The sequence below is a fragment of the Amphiura filiformis genome, chromosome 12 (assembly GCF_039555335.1).
Source record: "Amphiura filiformis chromosome 12, Afil_fr2py, whole genome shotgun sequence".
Lineage (NCBI taxonomy): Eukaryota > Metazoa > Echinodermata > Ophiuroidea > Amphilepidida > Amphiuridae > Amphiura > Amphiura filiformis.
Window position 1 is genome coordinate 57,364,041 of NC_092639.1, and position 26,577 is coordinate 57,390,617.

General features: G+C 36.2%; 1 protein-coding gene and 1 long non-coding RNA gene across 3 annotated transcripts; both read left to right on the forward strand.

Moving 5' to 3' along the window:
* Positions 1–6,223: 6,223 nt before the first annotated feature.
* LOC140166936 (sodium-coupled monocarboxylate transporter 1-like) lies at positions 6,224–22,598 on the forward strand (the record flags this gene model as incomplete). Its single annotated transcript, XM_072190420.1, has 12 exons — positions 6,224–6,580; positions 12,186–12,237; positions 14,034–14,101; positions 14,303–14,457; positions 16,036–16,176; positions 16,926–17,055; positions 17,802–17,890; positions 18,815–18,927; positions 20,263–20,333; positions 20,860–20,946; positions 21,265–21,440; positions 22,487–22,598. Coding segments are annotated over exons 1-12 (1,551 nt in total), but the record flags the coding sequence as incomplete, so codon positions are not given.
* A 4-nt stretch (positions 22,599–22,602) lies between these two features.
* Positions 22,603–26,577, forward strand: LOC140166468 (uncharacterized). 2 transcript variants are annotated; one of them, XR_011860867.1, is made up of 3 exons: positions 22,603–22,686; positions 25,564–25,673; positions 26,088–26,577. It is a non-coding gene; the product is annotated as an uncharacterized lncRNA (long non-coding RNA). The 2 variants fall into 2 exon arrangements; XR_011860866.1 differs by lacking the exon at positions 22,603–22,686 and adding an exon at positions 22,691–22,776.

Consider the following 26,577-nt stretch of genomic DNA (forward strand, 5'->3'; position numbering starts at 1 on the left):
GTTTTGTTTTGTTTTTGCCTTGTTTTGCTTAGTCCTCTCTGTGTGTGGGTTTTTGTTGTTGTCTTGCGTGCAACCCTGCACAAAGCTGACCTGGTCATTTGTTTACAATCTTGTTGATTTGCCTGCTTGTATTTATTTTGTTTGCTGTGTTAATAAAGATTGATTGAGTAACATAAACTGAGCTCAAAAAGAAACTTATAATTTTTCACAAGGTCATATCTTGAAATCCTGTACATCAAATTGAACCAAAATTACACACAGATTTACTTCAATACTCTACTCTTAACACATGTCAGTAACCAAGCAGTTATCCAACTGACACAACAGCAAAATGCACTGACAGCTTCCTGGAGCACATTCACAGCTCAGCCCTGTTTCATGAAAAAAGTGTATGAAAAGCAGAAAGCAGCACCGTTTTATCATCTGTGCAAGGATCTTGTGTGCATTCTGGCAGATTTTTTGTCCTGGGTGCCAAATGTTGGGCTGTGAAAGTGAAAGAAGTCCAGGAAGCTGTCCCATGACAGTGCATTTTGCTGTTGTGTCAGTTGGACAACTGCTTGGTTACTGACATGTGCTTTGAGTAGAATATTAAGGTAATCCTGTGTGTAATTTTGGTTCATTTTGATTGACAGTATTTTAAGATATGACCTTGTGATTCACAAGTTGTACAAAATTATAAGTTTCTTTTTGAGCTCAGTTTATATAAATAAAAGTAAAAATAGATAAATAGATAAAAACCGCACTGCAGCTACTAAAGCCTTTATTATTTTATTATTTATTTATTTATTTATTTATTTATTTATTTATTTATTTATTTATTTATTTATTTATTTATTTATTTTATTATTTTTTATTTATTTATTTGTTTATTTATTTATTTATTTATTTATTTTGAAACCGGTTTTTAATCATTCATTCATTCATTCATTCATTCATTCATTCATTCATTCATTCATTCATTCATTCATTCATTGGTTATTAAAAGACACGGCAGCAGTTAAAAGCTGAATTGATGAGAAATTTACAATCAGTAAAAAACAACAAAAATGCATGCAACCAGATCCCGCGCCTTTATGCAGATCCCGTGGTAAGAAAAGTCTGAAAGCGCGGACAACAAGGAGATGGCCTCACCCCAAGGATAAAATTATTTAAATTATTGTAAGGGAACCGACACTACTTCATTTGCATAGCAAAATGACCCGTCTCCGCCGCAGCCAATTTGGTTCCGCTCCATCGAAATCAAGCTGGTCACGGAGGAGACTACCCTCCTTTGTGTTTGTTCATTTGTGTATGGAGAGCCCGTCTTGGAGTCCGTAATGACTTAGGCTACGCTCTCAGCTAGAGTCCGACGCTGTATGTACTAGAAATACCTTTTCTGTGAAATCGCTATAGAGCCAACCGGGAACACGTATTCGTTTTGAAAATATAGCATTAAAATTAGTATCACCCTTGTGGCCCCCGTGCAGTGGAAAACCTTAATTCTTTCATTAAAAAGAAATTAAAATTTAAAAAAAGCACGGATCTACCTGTGCACCTATAAAATGAGCACAGCAGTTTTTCTTAATATGAATGAATTTTAAGAAACATACGGGATATGATGAACATTGACCTGACGCCATGATAGTAGGATCCAACGCACTGAATGGTCTATTGTTCTATTGTGTCCGATTTTAACGCTGACATATTGGAAAATGTTGCCAATCAATATTCATGAGAGTGTACATTCAACGTCCAATTTTCGAAATTGGGTGACTTGTGCTTGGCAGGTGTAAAATACATCTGACTGGGCGTTTTAAATACTGTTACGAGCCGTACTTGACTCAAGGCCAAAATCACCTTTTACCCGAACTCACACGAATGCACAACACAAATACAGGACTGCGATGCAGTTGTCCCCACTTATTTTGACAGTTGCGTTGAATCAAAATACCAGACTTCAGCAAGTCGACAGAAGAATATATTTCATACTGCAGTTACTGTCCGTTTTCCTATACACAATACACAGTGCTCTCACCATTGACGTGTGACCTCAACAAATGATGTATGTTGGGAGAATGGACACTTGCCTAGTTAACATCACTGTGTGAAAAATAACCAGCCAATATTTTATTTATTCTCCAAAACTTCTAGCAAATATATTTCTCTAACATGACCTAAAATTACAGCTAGGTTAGATGTTCAGAAATGGTCGTACTTTTGTAAAATATGAGTGAGGGCAAGGCATAGCTAGCCAACTCCCCGTGTTAATTGAATGGAGATTTGACCGAAAATATTGGTATCGGACCGCTCACTTCTGAAGGATGCCACAAAAAAACGGTAAAAGCTACATTTAAATTATTCTAAATAGGTTCTAGAAAATAAAGTTTTGTAACATGTCCTAAATTTTTAGCTAATTTAGATGTTTGGAGAGGGTCGTACTTTTGTGTTTTAGGAAGGATATGTAAACGACAGATAACACCAAAAATATGAAGAAATTATTTCCAAACTGTGTTAAGTCAACAATCATTATGTTGCTCATTTTGAAGAATGCTGGTTAACAAAAAGCAGTTCTTTGTGTCATTTCGTGAACAATGGTACACATACCATTGTTTCCGTTCGTTTCCTTTATAATCGGGTACCCAACTGAAGCTGTAATACCAGCTTTATTTCGATGTCGCACATTGAAAACAGACACTTGTACACAACCAGAGAAGATCTGATTTAATCAGTTGAGCTGCTTCAATGAGTGTTATCTTGGTTTAATAGCTTTTAATGGGGTTTAAGTCCTGCAAAGGTCGAAATGAATTCTACTGTAGACATGACTGCATCATGTCCTTTCTTGGAAGAATAACGTTCTTTGACGTATTCTAGATCTTCTCCGACAACACTGGTAAATAGTAGCACTTTGACTACATAAAATATTTCTGGTTTGTAATTTCCTTTCTTCCAAGGAATTGGACTGTAAGCATAGCCCAGATCAACACTATCAACTGTGACAATAATTGTGTTTACATTTCTTATATATCAAGCATGGGGAAAACCCCATTCTATTATGGGCCATTTACTACCTTCATATTATGCTCAATCTGGGAAATTCCAAAGTCTTAATTATAACATGAACCTTTCACATGACATCACTTCCTGAGGGGAAATCCCATTACATCACTTCCTGAGGGGAATCCCATATATGATGTCATCTCTTTACAATCTGAAGGGGGTTTCCAAATATTCCAAATTAGATATGATTCAACTTGTTTTGTTCAATTTGAGAGGGAATTCCCTAAAATGTCATCACTCATGTAACTTTGTAAACAAAGATAAATCATCAAATTAAATTACTCAGGGCACATCACAATACGTAACGCATAAAAGGCATTGGCATCATCGAATGGCTGCCTATAGTGCTGTTAGTGTTAGGCCTGTGTATGTGGGGGTGTGTGGGGGGTGTGTGGGGGGGGGGGCTGTGTTTAGTTTCTATAATAATTATTATAAGGCCTACATTTATTTGTCATTCATTTCTTGTCCTTTCTCTGTACTTGCTAAAGTATCACTCCCTCTTCTTATCTCCCTTCCCTTCTCCATCCCCTCTTACGTTTTGTCCCCTCTCATTCCTATCGTTTTCCTTACCTTTTTTATTTATTTACGTCTATTTATTTATTTCTCTTTATTTCTTCCTCTTTCTCTCTTCCTCCAGTCCCCTCTCATTCTTAATATCCCCTCCTTCAACCTCATCCCCTCCCAAGACCTCTCACTGAAGAGCTGCCCCCCCCCCTTCAGTACGCCACTGATTATGACATTCTCCTTCTTAAAATAAAATAAAATAAAATCTCAATTTGTAAAACAACTTTTATATAGGCCTATACCGGTATACTTATTATATGTTACATGTATACGTAGCTCCCGGGACGTAGCTATTTAATACCATTATAGACATGGCAGCCATGTGTAATCATTCAGCAGGCGCATTCAATTTATTTAAATGAAGCACCTAATGTCAGTGGGGTGACAACGAACTATGCATTAGCGGCTAATGTGTGCCTTTTGTGCTTACGGCTACTCAATCACACCCTTGGGTTTATGTATAACAATAGGTACTTTTCATTCCGTTAAGCGCTTTCACGCGACTTGCATTTGATCACTTATTGACAATAGCCTCCTAGGTAAAGCGTTAATACACTGTCGGGTCAGCTTACCGATTTAATGGTGGAAGCCCTTTGTCCCAAACAAAGGTACCTTTCGATGAATAGCTTGTCAGATTTCAAATCGGCACAAGGTTTCAATGCGTTACGTAATCTATTTCCTCTCCATCTTATAATAGCTCCATGGTAGGATCTATTAGTCGTTTTATATATAATGTATATACCGTATTGTCATAATACCAATATTTGTCATAATATATAATGAGTAATATTTAGCAACGTAAATGTGCAGTTCATATGCACAAACGAATACTGATCTTTATGATATTCAGGTTTGTGTACATCACATATAACATGTCACATAGGAGGTCATACGTGTTGACCTTCATCTATTGTATTTGTTCATCTGTGTGTATCTGTTCACACCACTCCACGCCATACATAAATTCTCCCAGTCACATTTCCCCAATATGAAATTTAAAAAAAGATAAATTTTAATATTACGGGGTTCGAACTCACGGCGGACCACGCCGCTTTGGATATGCTCTATGAGCCTAGCGCCTTAGACCACTCGACCACTTGTCTTCATGGAATCCACTTGAAACTTATTTGAAGATATAATCGCAACTTCAATATAGGCCTACCACGTGACAAGCAAAAGCAGAAAACGTACCATATTTTGGAATTTTATTTGCCTAAAAACATTAATGTGTATTAATAGCGCTCAATTGTTGTTAATCCGACAATAATAAATGATAAATGCGCGTCTATATGGACAATACATTATATCGATTTTGACACGTGCTCGCACGGTGTCAGTACATTAGCATGGTCAGTAAAATACTATAGAGGAACCTACCATTTTTCTTGTATACACGTTCGATGTTTTTATCAATTACAAAAAAATCCATTTTAGACCCCAAATGTTTCTTCGGGAAATAAAAGATTAGAATATCATAAAAACGAAACAGTAATCTTTTGCCGGGTCTAATGTTATTTATACATAGAATTTTTAACGTTTTTTCTATCCTTATTCTTGCTCAATTAAAAAATATTTTGGCGTATATAAAATTGAAATAAAATTCTCTGCCTCATAAACGACCTCAAATATGCCACAATTGGGTATCACGAATAGTTATATATGATGTGTAGTTAATATTCATATTTTCTTTTATACAGAGGATGCTTCAGTTTTGACAGGAAAAATATTTTCTTGAAAACCCTCTCACTCGGTTATTTCAAAACAGTAACCACGCTTCCCTAGAATGTGCAATAATTTAGCATTAAAATTTTTCTTATTCTAACAGCAAGCGTTTCTAGAATGAATTATGGCGAAATGTGGTGTAGCCTGGTATCTGTGTATGGAGAGGAGAAACGCCACTAAAACGCCATTAAAACTCCATCAGTATTAGGGCGTAGTTCAGTGAACTCACCGGATTGCTATTCCAAGTACTGTGATAATACAGATAATATATATTAATGGGCGAGGCGATTGTATTGAAAAACCTAATAAATTATTCATAACAGTTACGTAATCAATCTATCGATGCGGACACTTTTCATTTGCAAACCACCAAAATTCGTGATCTTTTAGCGTTGGAAAAGAAACCACGTGAATAGAGTGCCCTCTCAAGGATATCTACTCTCTGGTATAGGCCTAGCTATACATTCAGATACATGTATGCGTAATGGCTATTCATTTCTGGTTGAGTGGTCACAAATTTATTTATAATTATAATGGAAATAATAGATATGTGTGCACGGTGAGTTAATAAAAACATAAACTGGGCAGGATTTTAAGATATGACCTTGTGAAAATTATAAGTTTCTTTTTGAGCCCAGTTTATAAGCTGAAATATCTGCTACACACAGAGCTGCTATACTTAGTGGTAAATGCAGAGTACGGCAATAAATACGAAATTAAATATCACTCGACTCTACATAATTATAGGCCAACATATGCCCTCGTAAATGGGTCTGCTGAAATCGCATAGCATAATAAGGTGTATCCGGGGTGAGATCCGTGCCAGTCTGAATTTTTGACAACCAGAATCTCTATCAGACGATCTGCGTTCCGCGTCCAATTAACCATGGAAGTAACCAACATGGCTGATAATTTTGAATCTCCATCTCAAACTTTCTCTTTATTCGATTACGTGATCCTTACACTTATGCTACTCATCTCAACGGCTATTGGTATCTACCACGCTTTTTCTGGAGGAAGACAGAAAACTACGAGTGAATTTTTGCTAGCGGATCGTACAGTCCATCCAATTGTATCTGCATTATCTCAGGTAGCAAGTTTTATTTCAGGCATTACAATGCTGGGAACACCAGCTGAAACATATATATATGGCTCCATGTATTGGCTCTATGGATTTTCAATGATTATAACTGGTTTCATCACTTCCTGTTTGTTTATACCGGTGTTCATGAGACTTGAGATTACCAGTATCTACGAGGTATTGTATATTAATAATGTACTTATCAGAAAATGTAGAATTGAAGTATTTGCTCATAAACAAGCCCAGGGGTCATTGACAATTGACAGAGGGGTGATGTGATGTCACCATGGTGACCATGGGTCCATGAAGTCTTAAAAAGCAAAGAAGTTTTGCGAGGGCTGAAAATTCACCCCTTTAAAACAAGTATGTCAAGTGCAGGTCCTACTGCCCTAAACAAGTTTTGGCATTATTATATCCCCCTTAGAAGTATGCAATCATTCATTTTCTTGACCCTAAATCCATTCATAACAATTGGGAAAACACAAAAACGTCAAAACTTCTAATCTCAGGCCTAAGTAGCATTTTTCACAAAGGACCCCAAACACTGTTTGATTGTGCAATTACCTTTTTCTTAAAATCCATGTTTTTGATACACTTTTCACGATATGTACTTGTATGTACGTGAAATACTTCTACTCATGTTATCGTCTGGCCATGGCCTGGCCTGCTGTCTGCTGTTTCCCTAGGAAACAAGCATTTCCAATTTGGACCTTTTTAGGTCTTTGGGGGGAAAATGTACATCTTTAATGCGAAAAGTAAAATTTTTTCAAATGATCATCGGCTTTTCCTTCCAGCTACATACACTACATATCATTAGATTTATAAATTTTACTTCGAGGACTGTTAAATGTCAAAAATATCATTTTATTTTAAAATTGATATTTGCCATAAAATTTGTATTATATCGCGAATTTCAAAAAATCTAAATTATTTGATATCACTCATATCAGAAGGATATTCTTCGTATTTAGAATGCAATTTGATATGTCTGATGTGCTTACAGGTCCCACAAAAATACTATGCAAAGGTGGGTGACCGACCCCTTTAAAATGGCTTTAAAATTGTAACAAAATTGCAAAAACAGTACGAACAAGATAAATTTGTGAATATTCTCAGTCATCAAGGTAGATAAACATAATAAAATGAATGCTGAATCTGTTCATCTGGACTTACTATTTTTGGTAGCGACAGTATCGCGTCTCATCCAAGACGCATCATCAAGACGTTATACGCTGGCGAAGTTACGTAATTAATCGGATTAATTACCATAGCAATAGGTGAAAACAATTTTGAACATATCGCGCTGCACTACAAGCAGGTTACACTCATCACCTATGTACGTCTGCAATAATAGATTGAATACAATACTGGTCTTTTCAAAGATACTATTTTTACAGGTGAAGTAATCAGCATGATATGATTCAATGAAGAGGTGCCGCATGAACGTATCAGTGAAGCGCGGTATATTCAAAAATTGTTTTCACCTATTGCTATGGTAGTTAATCCGATTATTACGTAACTTCGCCAGCGTATACCATCATGTGTGTCACAGGTCAATAGTTCATCACCTGATCAGTCAGCCTGATGATGCGTCTTGGATGAGACGCGATACTGTCGCTAACAAAAATAGTAAGTCGTTTTTTGCCACATGGCCCACATCTATCACGGCAGTGACGATTTACTGTCAGCCACTGCTTCTAGTTGTGAGTTTCCAGTGTGATTGTATGCATTCCAATGTTATTGTTACAATTTGAAAATATTTTACCTTTGAGTAAACAAATTGTACACATTATGCATGTATATCAATAATATTACTAGGCATACCCAACCATGCATTTTAAAGCACAATCTGACATGTACCACCTGTTAGCGATAAAAAAGCTATTTATAAATTGATTTGAATTTCAGATGCGAATTGAATGGAGGAATCGATACAGAAATGATATATGTGACCGTACAGCACGAATGAGCCGTAAATGTCCTCAATTGTATTCTGAGTTACAGTGTAAAATGGGCATGAAGGTCGTATTCATAGGTACCTCAATTTGGTGCTACGTGTACCTCATTTAATGAGATACACGTAGCACCAAATTGAAATACCTATGAATATGACCTTCATGCCCATTTTACACTGTAACTCAGAATACAATTGAGGACATTTACGGCTCATTCGTGCTGTACGGTCACATATGTCAACAATTTTATTCGGTCCATCAATAATGTGAATTTTATTACACAACACTGATGTTTAAGGGGTGGGGTATGAACGTTTAGACAGTATTTATTGTGGGACAGTTGAGCACATCAGACATATCGAATTGCATTCTGAATACGAAGAATGTCCTTCTGATATCAAATAATTTTGATTTTTGAAATTCGCAATTTAGTACAGATTTTATGGCAAATGATTAAAATTGATATTTTGATATATAACAGTACTCGAAGTAAACTTCATAAATCTGATGACATATACTTAAAGTGTATGTAGCTGGGAGGAAAAGCCGAGGGTCAATTGAAAATTTTGACCTTTCGTATTGAAGAAATGGATTTTATTCCCCAAAACACCAAAAAAAAATTAGGTCTTTTTGAAAAAAATCCATATCTTCAATATGAAAGGTCAAAATTTTCAATTGATCGTCGGCTTTTCCTCCCAGCTACATACACTTTAAGAATATGTCATTAGATTTGTAAAATTTACTTCGAGGACTGTTTTATATCAAAAATGTGAAAAATATCAAATTTTAATAATTTGTCATAAAATTTGTATTATATCGTGAATTTCAAAAATGAAAATTATTTGATATCAGAAAGACATTCTTCGTATTCAGAATGCAATTCGATATGTCTGATGTGCTCTCATGTCCCACAAAAATACTGTCGAAACGTTCAAAACGCTCATTCCAGATCCCGTAAGTCTAGACAAGAATAATTGCAACTTCAAAAATATCACGGCATGAAATATTAAGGGTACAGGCGGGGTCAATCTAAAGTTGATAGTTGGGCCCCATCCCAGTACAGTATCAACAAAAAATATCAAGGCCGACGGCTCGAGGCCGGTGACTTCTATACGACGACTAAACACGTGGGACCCCATTAAAAGGGCCCGCAGGGCAAAAAGCAGCGCAAAAGTAACTTTAATGGCCGTGCGTCTTTAACTCGCCATCCCAAAAAGGTGGCGATGTTACGTTTTTCCAAATTCGACTCAAATTAAATGATGATATCTCTGCCAAGCAAGAAGTTGCTGTTCTACTTATGGTCTGTCTCATTTTATTGCTAAATAAAATGCACTTTCAATCTTGTAAAAAGATATTCTTTGGCCTTTTTAATACTGACACTGGGCTTCATAGAATTCAGGATGGACAGGGTGGCGGAGGTGGGGGATGTGAAGGTGCATGGGGATGTGGTACACACAAACTCTATGGGATTGATATTTTTAGTGCATAATCTGTTTCTGTAAAGGATGTAAATTGGATTTTGACTCTATTTAGCATCTAAAAGACTCATGACCCTACCGCTAAACAATTCTACTAATTGTTTTTAATACAAACTTTTCCATACAAAACTACCCGTTTTCATATTAAACACTGTAGTAGGTAATGCGAATATCTTCAAAATCTGAAAGTTAATGTAATTTCTTTTAATTATTTATCCCATCATAGTCAAAGTATAGATTTTCTGAAGGGAAATTTGATGAGGAATCTAAATATGGACTCATTTTTTCTGTATGGGTTAGGGGCAAAATGTTTCAGTTCAAAATATGTTGAATTGTAAAAAATCCTAACATACCTTTGGGCACCCTGTATTCCGAGATTACCAAACAGCTATGATTTTGGTTTCTTCCAAAGTCAGTAGGTTCCCCCTATCCTCTAACCAAATGAATGTTGTTTACTTCCATTTTATTACTGCAAGTTGGTAATAAGCAATACATTAAGTAACCCATTTTTTATCCGAATTTTTTTTCTCCACCCTGTATAACTTGAAGGTCACCCTGCATAATGAGTTGAAATGTGTATATTTAAATTGCCTTCAGCTTTCCAAAAATGTACACTTTTGATAGTTTAGGGTTGATAATTGTGGAGATAATCTAATTAGAAACCCAATTGGTGTAAAAATTCGTAATATTTGTGATGTAACGCTAAGGCTGGCGAGTTCTTCAGGACACATGGCTTAATTTAATAGCTGAACCCCATAGTTCAGCTATGGTGCGAAAACCGCCCTAGTCTTACAGAGGGCGCTATTTACTACTGTATATTCAGTGCGATATAGACTGAATATCGAATGTGATTCAGTGCGATACAGACTGAATATTAGCGAGACCAGGTTGTTATTTTTATAGTCACAGTTCAATGAGCCTATCTCGGCAACGTTTGTAACATCCATGGCCTAAAATGTATCCAAAAAGACAACAATATACCTATTTTTATGTTATGTCCTAATCAATGACTATTTCTTTTCTTCGATTGCAGTATTTAGGTTTGCGTTTCAACAACACTGTGCGAACTTTTGGTGTAATAACATTCATGATCGAAATAGTAAGAATTCTCAATACCGTAACGGGCTGTGCAATAATTATGAGCCCTGGAGGGGGGGGAGGTAAATGGGGAGACAATTTTGGCGAGCCGAAGGGGGGGCTATTTTGACAAGCCGAGAAGGGGGGGGCAAGCGATTTTTGGGACACATTCATGGGCGCCTTTTAAATAAAAGGAGTCCAAAAAAGGCTTAATACAACAGTACGGACACACTCATGCAAATGTTTTTGCTCGCTTCGTTCGCATCATATATCTAGACCATTTAAGGTTTGCAAATTGGCATCCCAAGAATTTGGCATATGCAAGGGGTGGGGCAAAGATTTTTGGCAGGCCGAGAGGGAGGGGGTAAGCGATTTTTGGCAGGCCGAGAGGGGGGGGGGGGGCAAGCGACTTTAGCGGGCTGTTCGGAAATTTTACCCGGGGGGTCATAATTATTGCAAAGCCCCTAAAATATTAAGGTTTTATCATACACCATTGAATGATTTAACGTGTTTAAACGGCACCGCCTAAATGTGATGCGATCAAGCAAAATCATTCGGAACTCGGAAATATTGATTTTGAGATATAGCCAAACAAAGAAAATATTTCCTTTTGTTTCCTCTTGTTTTGGAAACTCTTTAATTGCTAATATCTTTGGTACTGGTTGTTCAATTTCAGTGGGGTTTTCTGCAAATCCGAGCTTTGTAAATGCTTTTTACTATCCTATAAGAAAGTGAAATTTTTTTATTGCCGAGTTCCGACTGATTTTGCTTGATCGCATCACAAATGATGTACCAGTCTTTTTGACACAGTAGTAAAAACCTTATTAAAAAGCATAGGCCTATATTGAAATGAACGTAACCAAAGATTTGAAAGTTGCAGTAAAATCGTATTGCCCTGTATTTAGTATCCATTGAAGGAAATCTGTTCAGCTCTCCTTTATTTTTGTTTCATGCATTTGGAGGGGATCAAAACATGTGATAATCAATAATAATTGTCATTATTCACATCAGAGATCATTCTTCAGGTAATCTCAAATTGAAAAACAAAGATTTCAATATTTTTTTCTGACCAATAAGGTCCCAAATGGCTTACAACAGCAATTTGTCCGTTCAGTGGTAAAACTGAATTCAAAATTTTCTGATTGGGCGTCACAAACAAAATAATTGTTTACGAACTATTAATAAAGTTTTTACCTCCTTTATCATATCAACAAACCCACGAATTTCCTTTTCTATAATTGTAATATTTTTGCGTTTGTTCTTATATTGCAGTTTTTATATTTGGGTATCGTGCTGTATGCTCCAGCTCTGGCATTAAGTGCAGGCAAGTCCTTTAGAGACAATAGACTTCTATTTTGCTGTAGAAATAACTGAATCTGATGTAGCGATGGTTTTTTTTTTTTAAATTAAAATTCAATATGAACTGGTGTCATCATACCATTGTATGTTAATAATAATTTTAAAGCAGACCTACTCTTTAGACGTAAGTGAGTGGAGTTACCTACTGTTATCACTTCAATTAAATGAAATTTTACAGAGTGACTTTCACTCTTTTCTCACTCAAATGACTCAATTTCCACTCTTTTGTTTCACTCCATTATAGTGATCACTATAGGCACTCTTGTATTTCATAGATTGATTATAGGCACTCTTGTATTTCACTCCATTAGAGTGATCACTATAGCCACTCTTGTATTTCACTCCATTAGAGTGATCACTATAGGCACTTGTATTTCACTCCATAGAGTGATCACTATAGTCACTCTTGTATTTCACTCCATAGAGTGATCACTATAGCCACTCTTGTATTTCACTCCATTAGAGTGATCACTATGGCCACTCTTGTATTTCACTCCATTAGAGTGGAGTGATCACTATAGCCACTCTTGTATTTCACTCCATTAGAGTGATCACTATAGCCACTCTTGTATTTCACTCCATTAGAATGATCACTATAGCCACTTTGTATTTCACTCCATTAGAGTGATCACTATAGCCACTCTTGTATTTCACTCCATTAGAGTGATCACTATAGTCACTCTTATGTTTCACTCCATTAGAGTGATCACTATGGCCACTCTTGTATTTCACTCCATTAGAGTGATCACTATAGCCACTCTTGTATTTCACTCCACTAGAGTGATCACTATAGCCACTCTTGTATTTCACTCCATAAAGTGATCACTATAGCCACTCTTGTATTTCACTCCATTAGAGTGATCACTATAGCCACTTTGTATTTCACTCCATTAGAGTGATCACTATAGGCACTCTTGTATTTCACTCCATAGAGTGATCACTATAGCCACTCTTGTATTTCACTCCACTAGAGTGATCACTATAGGCACTCTTGTATTTCACTCCATTAGAGTGATCACTATAGCCACTTTGTATTTCACTCCATTAGAGTGATCACTATAGGGCCTCTTGTATTTCACTCCATTAGAGTGATCACTATAGGCCCTCTTGTATTTCACTCCATTAGAGTGATCACTATAGGCACTCTTGTATTTCACTCCACTAGAGTGATCACTATAGGCACTCTTGTATTTCACTCCATTAGAGTGATCACTATAGCCACTTTGTATTTCACTCCATTAGAGTGATCACTATAGGCCCTCTTGTATTTCACTCCATTAGAGTGATCACTATAGGCACTCTTGTATTTCACTCCATTAGAGTGATCACTATAGCCACTGTGTATTTCACTCCATTAGAGTGATCACTATAGGCCCTCTTGTATTTCACTCCATTAGAGTGATCACTATAGCCACTCTTGTAGGCACTCTTTTAGAGTGACATTCTGTCCTTTGCACCCTTTTACATTTTAGGCCGGTTCGGATTTTTTTATTCGGTGCGCATCGGAGTATTCGTTACTCAGTCTGTTTTCATCTTCTGCCATCAAATATTTAGTGGCGAATACTTATTTCGTCACCAAACAAACATTGGTTAGAAAATCCAAATTTCTTGGAGTAGATTGAATAATGAATACTAATTGTTGAAAGTATACGACACCGAACAACAGTCTAAACTGGGCCCAGGACCGGCCCACAAGTTATCCATGTTAAAGTTTTTAATGCTTCGCTTGTTGTCATATGTTTGAATTGTTTGTTTTTGCAGTTGCTGGTATAAGCTTATGGGGATCTGTAATAGCGATTGGCATTATTTGTACTTTCTATACAACAATAGTAAGGAGAATTTGAATAGTTTTAACTTTCAAGATGTAATTTATTTCTGCTTTTTATTACTATTGAACCCCTTCGTATTTTAAAATGGAAAATTAAAACAGTGTAATATTAATTATTATTTTTATCACCTATATTCGTTATAGGGATTATACTATTCATGATCATTAAATTGACATTATAATTATGTTGCTATGGTTACAGGGTGGAATGTGGGCTGTTTTGTGGACAGATGTATTCCAGGTGATAGTGATGATAGCCGCATTTATATCCGTCATTATTGGTGGATGTATGAAGTTGGGCGGTATGGATACCATGTGGCAAATTGCCGAAGAAGGAGGACGAGTCGATTTCTGGGAGTATGATATTTTCATGTGTGAAATACCATTGTGTAGGGCGCACGTTACATGACATTACGTTACAGTTTTGGTACTCGAAGGCCTAATTTCGGGAAATAAATTTTTGTGATGCGACGGATAGAGTTGTCCGCACCCCAATAAAACATCAAATTTTGTTTATGTTTACGATAAGGGATCTGGAATGAGCGTTTTGAGCGTTTCGACAGTATTTTTGTGGGACATGAGAGCACATCAGACATATCGAATTGCATTCTGAATACGAAGAATGTCTTTCTGATATCAAATAATTTTAATTTTTGAAATTCACGATATAATACAAATTTTATGACAAATTATTAAAATTTTGTATTTTTCACATTTTTGATATATAACAGTCCTCGATGTAAATGTTATAAATCTAATGATATATTCTTAAAGTGTATGTAGCTGGGATGAAAAGCCGACGATCAATTGAAAATTTTGACCTTTCTTATTGAAGATATGGATTTTTTTCCCCAAGAGAGTAAAAGACCTAATTTTTTTGGTGTTTTGGAAAACAAAATACATATCTTCAATACGAAAGGTCAAAATTTTCAATTGATCGTCGGCTTTTCATCACACCTACATACACTTTAAGTATAAATCATCCGATTTATAAAGTTCGAGTACTGTTAAATATCAAAAATATCAATTTTTAATCATTTTCCATAAAATGTGTATTACATTGCGAATTAAAAAAAAAAATCTAAATTATTTGATATCAGAAGGACATTCTTCGTATTCAGAATGCAATTCGATATGTCTGATGTGCTCTAATGTCCCACAATGTACAATGTACATTAGCTGTATTCAGTGTTAAAAGGGTGAATGTCCGGTCCTTGCAGAATAGACGGGTTTGCATTATTGTGACAATTCTTTTTGTCACTTGCTTCATACTGATACTCAATACAGTATACTTCATGATTCAGGTCCATTTAGCAAAGTAGTTCTACAGGGGACATTTTAAGGTTTCCTACCGGGGTATATGGACAAGTTGTCAAACACATACACAAACGCAAAATTTACTGTGTAATCCAAAGTTTTTTTTACTGTGAAGTCTTACAAGGAGTGTGTGGCAAAAATAGTCGCAGTAAACTTCAAATCCAAACTCTTTGCATTTACAAACCACGAAAGACAGGTGCATTTGGAACGAGCCTTAATATCGCACACCACTGTAACACTGTTCAAAATGACTGAAATTCATTGTTACTGTGTCTGTGTAAAATAATTAGGCCCATGTTGAACGTAAGTGTCCTACAAAATTGTAAATTGATTTGTATTGTTCTGAGACTGTACTTCAAATTGCGCTGCAGATGAAATTGTACCACAACTTTCAAAATGGAATGCACCCCAAGGTGAAAAAAATAACTCGAACACTGAAGTTGCCCCTGACCCTCTCAATTGTAATTCTAAATGACAATCCTCTCACTAATCACGTAACATAAATACAACATTTATATTATAAAATATCGGTACCGCAAATGACGGTAACCGCGAAAGATGGGTAGCCGATTGTATTTAATCTCATTAATTTATCTCATTTCTATGATATTATACCAGCTTTCGTGTGGACCCAACCATCAGACATACGTTCTGGTCCGTTGTGATTGGAGGAGGAATGACATGGGGCACGATGTACTGTACAAATCAAGCACAACTACAGAGATGTATTGCAGTTGGTTCCTTAAAAAGGGCTCAAATGTAAGCATTCAACATTGTATCTATCTAACTAATGTTTCTAACTAAACCGGTGCAGTATATACGAGCTAATATGCAAGAAAACTTAAAAGTTCATAGCTCATACTTCGATATCATCTGGACAAACCTCAGCTACCTTATTCAGGAAAATGCCCACTCAGAAGGACTGCTACAAGTACTCCTTCCTTCCCAGAAGAACTGCACAGTGGAATTCACTACCTTCATCAATTAGAGAATCTCTAACTACCGAAAGTTTCAAGCTTCAACAAGTTAACCAATAGGACCCTTCTTCGTTAATTGCTTGCTGCCCTGCTCCGCGTCAGCACTCTTTGTTGGACATCCTTATTTGGAGATTACACATTAGTTAACAGATTCAGATTAAAAGTTACTCCTCCTAATCTTTTCCAATTCATTTGCTCCCCTGATGATATGTCGTTCAGTAGTAATTACAAATATTCAGTAAAATGCAATTTCCCTAGATCTCAGCTTTTTGGGTATATCAATAGGGCCAAAGTGACTAAGACTCTTTATACTGCCCTTGTCAGGGGTGACCTTGAGTATGGTAGCTGTTTTTGGAGCGGGACTTCAAAACAAAATGTTCTGCTTATAGAAGGTGTCCAAAGACGGGCTTCCAAATTCATTATGCACTATCCTGACATGGACTATAAAGAGCGGTTAACCAGTCTTGATCTTTTCCCACTACATTTAATTATTGCTTTTTTGATTATTCGACGTTTTATTTTATCTTGCAGAACCTTGATACTTTCGTTCATTGGTATTATAATAGTTATATCATTGGCGTGTCTTTGTGGCCTCACGATGTATGCTAACTATGTTGGGTGTGATCCCTTGGCAAGGAATCGCATTGATAAGTCAGATCAGGTAATTAAATAAAAAATGAGGGAATATGGGATCAAACTTAACCATTCATTAGATTTAACGCTTAGTAGTCGCCTGGCATGGTCGCATTAGCAGTAGTGACATAACAGGATTAATTACCATAACAATGGATTTACATTATTTTTAATGTACTGTCCTGCACTAGATTTATCAAAGAACAGGGATAAAGACCTGGATCGTAATTCTATAGAATGCTCCTATCATGCTGATCACTCGCACCTGTAAGATCAGTGTCTTTGAAAAGAGCGGTATTGTACTCAATCTGCGATTGCAGATAAACACAGGTGATGACTGATTACATCCTGCTTATATAGTGCGGGCGATACATTAAAGAATGGGGGGGGGGGAGGCTGTCCCGCTTTGCCCCCTGGTCACGTAGAGAGTGTGACTCGACGTCCTCCAAATCGGTATAGGCAATTTTGTACCGCGCTTCTAGCTGGCTCAATTCAGTAGCAGTACATGCATGTGACTTCTCGACAGGTCTCAATTTAGCTACAAAAATCATTTCGGTTCATACCCGATGATCCCTAAACGTGTAATCACGTACATATTTTTTGCCTCACCAAAAGTCGTTTTTGTCTCATCGAAAGCTCGTATCATCAAAAGTTTGGGCCTCACAGCTGTATCCATTATGAAAGTTGCTGATTTTGAAGTTATAAAAACGTACTTTTGAATAGCTTGCGATTCTTTCAACGAACTTTCAAAATGATAATGTTCATACCTTTCAGCTATTAGTATTTTTCATCATGGATCTTTTCGCTAATGCACCCGGATTGTCAGGCTTCTTTACATCTGGTGTTTTCAGTGCTGCACTAAGGTGAGTCTAGTTTCGTATAGTTTCTTGATCTATAGGCCTACCCAGTATACTCCCCGGGATAGCTTGTAAACGGTCCAGAAAAAAATGGTTATAGGTATATAGTCCGAAAGGTCAATAGTCCAAAAATCCAATAAAGGTATTATAATCCCTAACCTAAGCTCTGATCCAAACCCTAATACTCGGGCCCTAACCCTAACCCTGAATCGAGTCCTAACTCTGACACTAGCCCTATCCCTAGCACTCACTCTTATCCTAACCCTGACTTTAACCCTAACTCTAATGGTAACCTAAAATGCCCAACTTGAACCTATTTCGGACTAATGGGCTGTTTAAAAAAAATGTCGAAGATTTATGCTTAAAAGAAAAGGCGAAAGACAATAGAAAGACATAAAATAAATTAAAGATAATTATACAAAAGCACAATTAAAATAAACAAAATTAGCAACCGGACCAGATCCACCCTTTAACCTTTGTAAAAATCCTTTTTTTTGGGGGGGGGGGTCTAAATATTTTACAGGTTCAGTGGCGTATCAGGGTCAGTTGTTTGAGGGGCAAAGGCAAAGTATTGGCGGTGAGCATCCTTTGGCCGTGTGTAACTATGATGTTTGCGCGCGAACCGTGAAAAAATTTCAATTGTTCACTATTTTAGCCCAAAATTCAGGTGACAATTTGCGTCAGGCCAATTTTCAATTTGACACTATTTCCCCCAAAATTAAAGTGAAATTAGGTGTCTGCCCGACCAACTTTTAATTTTACACTATTTGAGTGGGGGTGGGTGGGTTAAGGGGGGTTGGGGCTGGTTGATTTTGAGGGTTGCACATTTCTTTTGGGTTTTTCTTTTTCGTTTAGTTAGCAAAACAACCCCCACCGCAAAGAACACATGCCTGACCTATTTTTAATTCACTCCATTATTGTCATTTCTAGTACTTTATCATCAAGTTTGAACGCACTGGTGGCTGTAACCATCGAAGACTTTGTGAAACCTTTTTGGAAGGACATGTCAGACGATTACTTGACAAAACTTAGTAAACTATTAGGTAATAAGCAATAAATAGACATGATAAATACGAGAAGTTTTAAAAATTTGTGATCTGGCTTATATTGGAGTCTAAAATAAGAGTTGTATCAAAAGTCATATATACAATATTAAAACAGTAGATATTTTGCCAACAATTTGTGATGCCCAATTTGTGTCAAAATTATACCTATCACTTTAAAAATTGCTAGTTGAAATGACTACCACTTTCTAAGGTAACATTATTCAGTGTACTTCGGTTATATACATGTATATAAATGCGCTTTTATACCACCTCCGTGCTGCCATAACAGCTTATAGACGAATCCAACGAGCCAAGTCATGGTCAGGATTTGGTCGGCCATCTTTGGGTAGCCGCTAGCACCAACCTGGTGTTTGAGCGCCCTAGTGTGCAAATAAAAGCCGCCTAACACCTAGAGAAGATGCAAGGACGAGGAGGGTTAATAGAATAATACAATAGAGGTAATCCCGTCGCATCTATTCATACATAGTCCTATTTATTCGCAAGTACATCCATTTGTAGCGTTTGATATGGTGTAGTTAATCCGATTATTATGTCACTTCAACAGCGAATAGACCATGTAGAAGCTGTGTGTTTTGCCGAAGGGAACTGCAGGGCCTATTGTGTTGTAAACTTTAATCATTCTTTTGTCTACCTGTGTTTTCGCGGAAGATGTAAAACGGGAACGGAAATGGAATGCAGTTTAAAATTTCCGCCAAGGCCGAATCATGTGGGTGCATTGTCTTTTTTTCTTCCAAAATGATAATATGCAATCATTATGAAAGTTCCAAATACATTAGGCCGCGAAAAACATTGGAAATTTGCAAAGAAACAACATCATAAGCTTCACCTCTATCACTCGAAATATCTCGCACTTTTTGGATTAGGAAATGCCTAGAAACGCCTAGTGAGGCCTCGGAGTTAGTCTCCTACACAGGAGGAGACTAACTCTGCCTCCACTTGTGGAGGGAGCGTTTGGTTATGCTCCCTCCACATGTGGAGGTGGCATAACCAAACTGGCTTCGTAGGAGATTAAGATTTGCGTTCGTCCCGATATATTAATATGTCGGACCAACAGAAAATCATCCCGTTTTACTACATATAGAGCTAAATAGGGCGAGTTTGACAGTTTTTCATAGATGTAAGTTGGAACACGTGTACGTGTAAGTATTACATATGCCAAAAAAAAAAATCGGTTTTGAAATAAATAAATAAAGGTATTCAATAAATATTTTCTCTGAAAACAGTAAAAGAATATGCGTAGGTTTGTAGTAAGAGTACTTCAGGAATTATTTAACCATTTGCTATTAATACACATTTTCAATTTGATTTCAGTCTTGATATATGGCGTACTTGTTATATTCATTGCCTTACTTGTTTCAGTGATGTCAACAGAAATCCTACAGGTAAGAGCGAGAAGATATTTTAAATGGTAGCTAGCGTCATTTGCCAGTAGGCCGTATAACGTACATTTACATTATGGTGCTTTTTTGTGATATTACTATTGAGTAGTGTTGGTGTAACTTTAGGATAGTATAGTCAACACTGCAACCATAATTCTAACCCTAACCTTAATAATAACTTAATACCCCAACCCTTATGCTAGCCACAGATCGTCATAACCCTGGAACCTACCCCTAATCGTTATATCGTGGGTTGGCGGAAGTCAACTTGTAACCTGATTAATAGTCATCACCCTCATCAATATTGAGATAATGGTATTAGATGAAAGCTTATATTTCAGAACCCAGTGAAATTTTAGGCCTAAAATAAATTATGTGTCGTTTTTATAGAAGATACGAAAGAAAAAATTGTAGTTTTGTGGCTACTTCCCAGAAGTCATGTAATATTTAATGGGCCATACAGATTTGTAATACTAGTAGTAAACCCCACCAAACCCCTAGAGTAATAAATAACATGTCTTGTTTTCAGCTTGCTCTAGGATTATTTGGGATAATAGGAGGACCATTAATAGGACTATTCAGCTTAGGAATGTTCTTTCCTTGGACAAATTCTAAGGTGAGATTTTTTTGAAATTCCGAAATATATAGCCTGTATCCAGGCAGTTCTTTGCTTTTTATATGACTCGTGAAATAATGATCGAAATGTGTAAAAATAATCAAAATCCGATACCATACATATATTATTTGTCTGCAGCGGTTTATGAACGATAACGGCGTTTATATCGGAATAACTCAAGCATTAGATAATATTTTTGGTGTTGAAATACTGAATGACAATCAACGGATGCATTGTCTAGAAATAAATTATTTCTTATATAGTGACAACGATTGTAACAATGAAATCATGAAATCTACACAATTTGTCTTTTTTCAGGGTGCAATAAGTGGTCTTGTGTTTGGTTTAATAATTACATTATGGATTGGCATAGGAGCATTAATATATCCACCTTATGTACCCAAATTACCTGTATCTACTGATGGGTGTCTTAATACAAGCCTACCTGTGTACACGACGCAGGACACTTATACGTTAGAAGAACATCAGTATCAGTAAGTCAATTACATTAAATATCACTGACCAGTCACCCATATTAAAGCCAGACTATAACATTGGCTGAGGAGGATGACCTCAATATTTTTCAATTGTTTTACACGAATATTGGTACACCAACATACCCTGCAAAAATCAAGACTCTTGGTGCTGTAGTTTTGTCAAAATCCGAGCTTTTGAATAAAATGCAGGAACCGTCGTTTTATTATTACGATGGAATTATTAGTCGAACGCATACGCGATGTTCATAACACAGTACGTACATGGCGTGCGGGACGGTGATCTACACAACAAAGGATCGTACCATAACACGACTGAAGGAGTTATACGTATTGGCGACATCGGCGCTGGTAGTAAATTCCAAATTTCTTTGCTTTGCCTTAGTTGTTCGGGTAAAAAGGCGATATATATGACAGTAAAAGCTAACATTTTATGGCGAAGAAATGCTAATATATTTTTTTTATGAAAATGTTATAATTGGGATTTAAATCTTAGATTGTAAGTCTATGATTAAAGTATGGGAGGGAGCGAGACACAGGTAGGGTACTTGCCTCTGGAGTACAATGTACTGGTTAAATTTTCCATCGACAATTTGATGAGATATCAAAAGGATTGTCAAGACGTAAGTCTTAGGAAATGGCATTTTCTGAAAGACGTTAAAGCTTGTAGATATTGGCCTATGCTGTGCCAGCTTGGCGTAGACCGGGGATAGGGGTACTGCGAGCTGTAACCCTCTCCTATAAATGGATCATTGGCGAGTTCCTACGGGAAGATCATTTGAAGCAAGTAAATCACAGGTGGTCGTATGTGGAGCTAAAACGAAGAACATTAAGCAAACAAACAAGCAACATAATACATTTCGATTTCCTCTCTCCACACTTAACAATAATTTACAAAATATTCTTAAGCAACATCGGCAGCATGAGCAATAGCAAAGCAACAACATTTGCACCATCATTTTAAACATTAGATGTTTTATCAAACAACATTTTTACGTCTTGACTTTATTTAAAAAAAGTAAATTCTGTCTAATTTTCATTTTCAGATTTGCATTATCCACGTTCTATTCCATATCGTACGCATGGTACGCATCTATTGGGTATGCTTGTACAGTATTATTTGGACTGCTGATTAGCTTTGTAACAGGTGAGTTCTATTCCATCTATTCCATATCGTACGCATGGTACGCATCTATTGGGTATGCTTGTACAGTATTATTTGGACTGCTGATTAGCTTTGTAACAGGTGAGTTCTATTCCATATCGTACGCATGGTACGCATCTCTTGGGTACGTTTGTACAGTATTATTTGGACTGCTGATTAGTTTTGTAACAGGTGAGACAGTTTCATATTGTGGCGGCATTTGCAGCATTTCCATGATTGAAATGATTACACCAGTCTTGTATTATTCCGATAAAACAAAGACAGATAAAAAAGAGGATGATTATGTTAACATTATTTATTTATTATTTATTTATTCAATCTTTCTTTATTCTGGATAGCTCTTTCAATACATATGTACTGGTCTCCCAAGAGGTCCAGATAACTGTTACAAACAAAATGTTAACAAAACAAGTATACAAAATTACAAATAATACATAACATATTGAAAAACAATAATTTTTTTGTATTTCATGCTCATGCGAGCTTTTATTTACTTGCAAATAAAACAGAACATTACACACAAGATAACAAAAAAAAAACCCACCAACAACAACAAAGTAATGTACAGCTACACACCGGTACTAGAGGATGACATAAATAGTGAGTTACAACTCATCCAGGACCAAATATACATGAATACATACATTTTTATACCTCTTCTCACATTCATACATGTACTAAGAGTTAATCAAGTTAAGAAATGGATTCCAATCATGCGTTTATGAATCTTACTTAAACAATAGCATTTTTGTGGCGCCCTCTACGGAGGCGCCACAATATAGGCATGATTTTGTGAAAAGCTTCTAATTTCACTCTTGCTAGATTGACTTCGCAATTGCTTTGCTAAAATTATGCCCAGCTCAGAAATAAAACCACACTTTGCTTGGATTTTATTTTATTATTGTTTTCTGATATGCACGGGACGGGATAAAATGGTGAGCGTATATTCTTTGTTTAAAATACAAAATTAGGATTTATAAAAACACCAAATAAATCCTGACCTTTGTATGCGTTCAACCAGTTTACCGTGTGCCTTAGAACCCGATAGACGGTGACATTTGACCATACACTAGGATCCACAACATGCTCATCTATCATGGGAACAGTTCTTAAACCGTAATACATTTGTACCGTCATCCTTTGAAAATTTGGGTACACAAACTCATACTCTGCAACTTGAGGTCAAATTTTGCACTATGATTATGTAATTGAGGTTATTGGACTATGCCATTGGGATGAGACTCTTGTGGTCCATAGTGATAAGATCAATTAACGAGGCTTCTTAAACTGATGGCTTTTGTTTGCTAATTACCATAGAATCTATATAGCGGTTATTGCCAAAGTTGCAATATGGTGGCACAATTGGGCGGCAAACTGTATGCAAACAACACGGCATATTAATTATAAATCCTGTTATCTACCCAGCAATGTTTGCTTATCTTAATAATTGTAACAAACTGGAGTTTTAAATTAGAGAGTTGACAGGAAGTTGTAAGAGTTAAATTGTTATGGATATGATTGATGTAAGCGCGAAAATGTTGAATGTCAGATCAAAGTCATCCGAGGTGAATTAAGTAATGTCAATCACAAATTGTTACAGGTCATTTGAGGTGGACTAAGTTTATATTTGGACTGTCAGAACACCTTCCCCAATCAAACACATTTCTCTTACATTTGAGCATCTTCTACTCTTCCCTAGAAAAATCATTATAATACCAAATCTACACACCATGGAATTCACCATATCACGTCCAAGTTCACATTGGGCGCAACATTCCTTTTTTAAAGGAATTTTTATTAAACATGTGCAGACTCAAAGTATCATAATCTAAACGCACGCCAACTGGAAGGTCCTCTATAGTGAAAGGTACGTTTACCCAGAGTGTTCTTCCAAAGTGGAACAAATAAAGTTTTTGAAGATTGACTACGGGTACCTTTTGTATGCATACATTCAGTAAAAATAAATTGAGAACTAAAATAAGATGGTGCTGAACCTTGAAGGCACTTAAACACCACAACAAGAAGTTGATTTTTCCCACCTCTCATCCAGTTTTGTCCAATTTAATGATTTCATTAAGTCATTTATTGGAGTTCTTATGTCAGCAGCAAGCAAAATCCTAGCTAATCTATTATGAGTATCTGGAGAGAACTGGATAAATGAGCACTACAATTTGACCAAACAGTACTGCAATAATCAAAGTGTGGTATTACAAGTACATTGGCGAGCATGTTAAGTGTTCTTGGAGGAAGATAATATTTAACTCTGCGAATAATACCAATGCGTTTGGAAATATTGGATGATATACGATTGACATGATTGTCCCAACTTAGTTGTGGATGAAACACTACACCTAAATACTTAAATGAATCTACTCTATCCACAACATTATTTGCATAGTAAAGTGAAATATTATCAAAGTTATCAAGGACAAGGTAATGCCTTGTGCCCAAAGCCATAAGCTTAGTTATTTTGATATTAAGTGTGAGCTTATTTTCATGAAACCATCTAGCAATACTGTCCATATTTCTGTCAATTTCAGTCAAAGTCAGACAAAGATGAAGTTATGTTAACGGCTTGAGATCTGTTCTTAAAGTAAGAGACAAACCAGCTTAAGGCATAATCTTTGATACCATAGTTATACAATTTACTAATAAGAATTTCATGATTTACAGTATCAAAAGCCTTTTTGAGGTCCAGAAAAATAGCGGCATTAAATTAAAATAACATAAAGCGGCATTAATTTTTAAAAACACAAAGCGACATTGATTTTTGAAACACAAGACCACAACAATTTCCAACATGTACAAGGTCATTTCTTATTCTTCAGCCATTAAGTATTACTATTCTTGTTAAATATGTTCATCAGTTCATGAGATTGAAGCAACTAATTAAATAATAAATATCTGCGAAAACCAAAAAGAGAAACAATATACTTATGTTCTACATTTGTTTTGCAGGACCAAATACACTAAGTGACATCGACGCTAGACTGATGAGTCCAGGATTTAATTCAATTTATGGTCTATGTTATAGCAGTGCCTCGTGTAAAACCAATGGCTACCAGAAGGTAAAATTGAAAAAATATAAAAATTACAAGTATATGAACGAAATATAAAATAAAACCCCTGATCATTTGCCGATTGGATACCTCAGTGGTAGGTTATCAACATGATCAATGCATATTTTAAAAAGTTGATGCAAATATACATGAATATTGCACACAAAATCATAAAAACATGTTGTAATGACCTTGAATCAATTAAACTGCCCTCTAGAGTAAGTGAATTGCAAGATTTGACAAACAATCCCATACATATTCGGCAGTTTGAGAAAATCAAGTCTATAATGTGAACTTGGCAAAAGTTCGTTATCTAAGTCTCAAGTATATGTTTTAAATAATCTGGAACTTGAATAGTAATAAAACCTTTTTGGCAAAACAATAATTAATGTGGTCCTTTTTGTTGTTTTCTTTTACATTCAGCAAACTGATGAGCAACCTACTGAACAGGATTCATTGGAACTTGACCATCGAGATAACGACGGGTATGCGTCAATTAGTAGGAGGTGAAACAAGTGAAGAATGGAGCGGTTATATTGAAATGCAGAGTTAGGTTGGGTGCATGGGTTTATTGGCACGTATTGGTGACACCGATATACGAGAGATAAGGCGGATCAATAAGGGAACAGATTGTTATTCCGAAGTGCCGTTATTCCGAAGGATCGTTATTCCGAAGGGTCATTATTCCATATTCATTGAGCACATTATGACGGAAGCATCGGATGGCTTTGAGCACAACCCGGGAGCAAAACAAATTTCCAATCACCACATTCTATGTGAAAAGTACCGTAACTACCAGATAGCCTACAACTTCTTTAATGAACTACAATCAAATATTAAAAAAAGAACTCGATGGAAGTACACACCTGGTTCACTAATGACAAGTTAACGAATAAAAAATGTTAATCAGAAT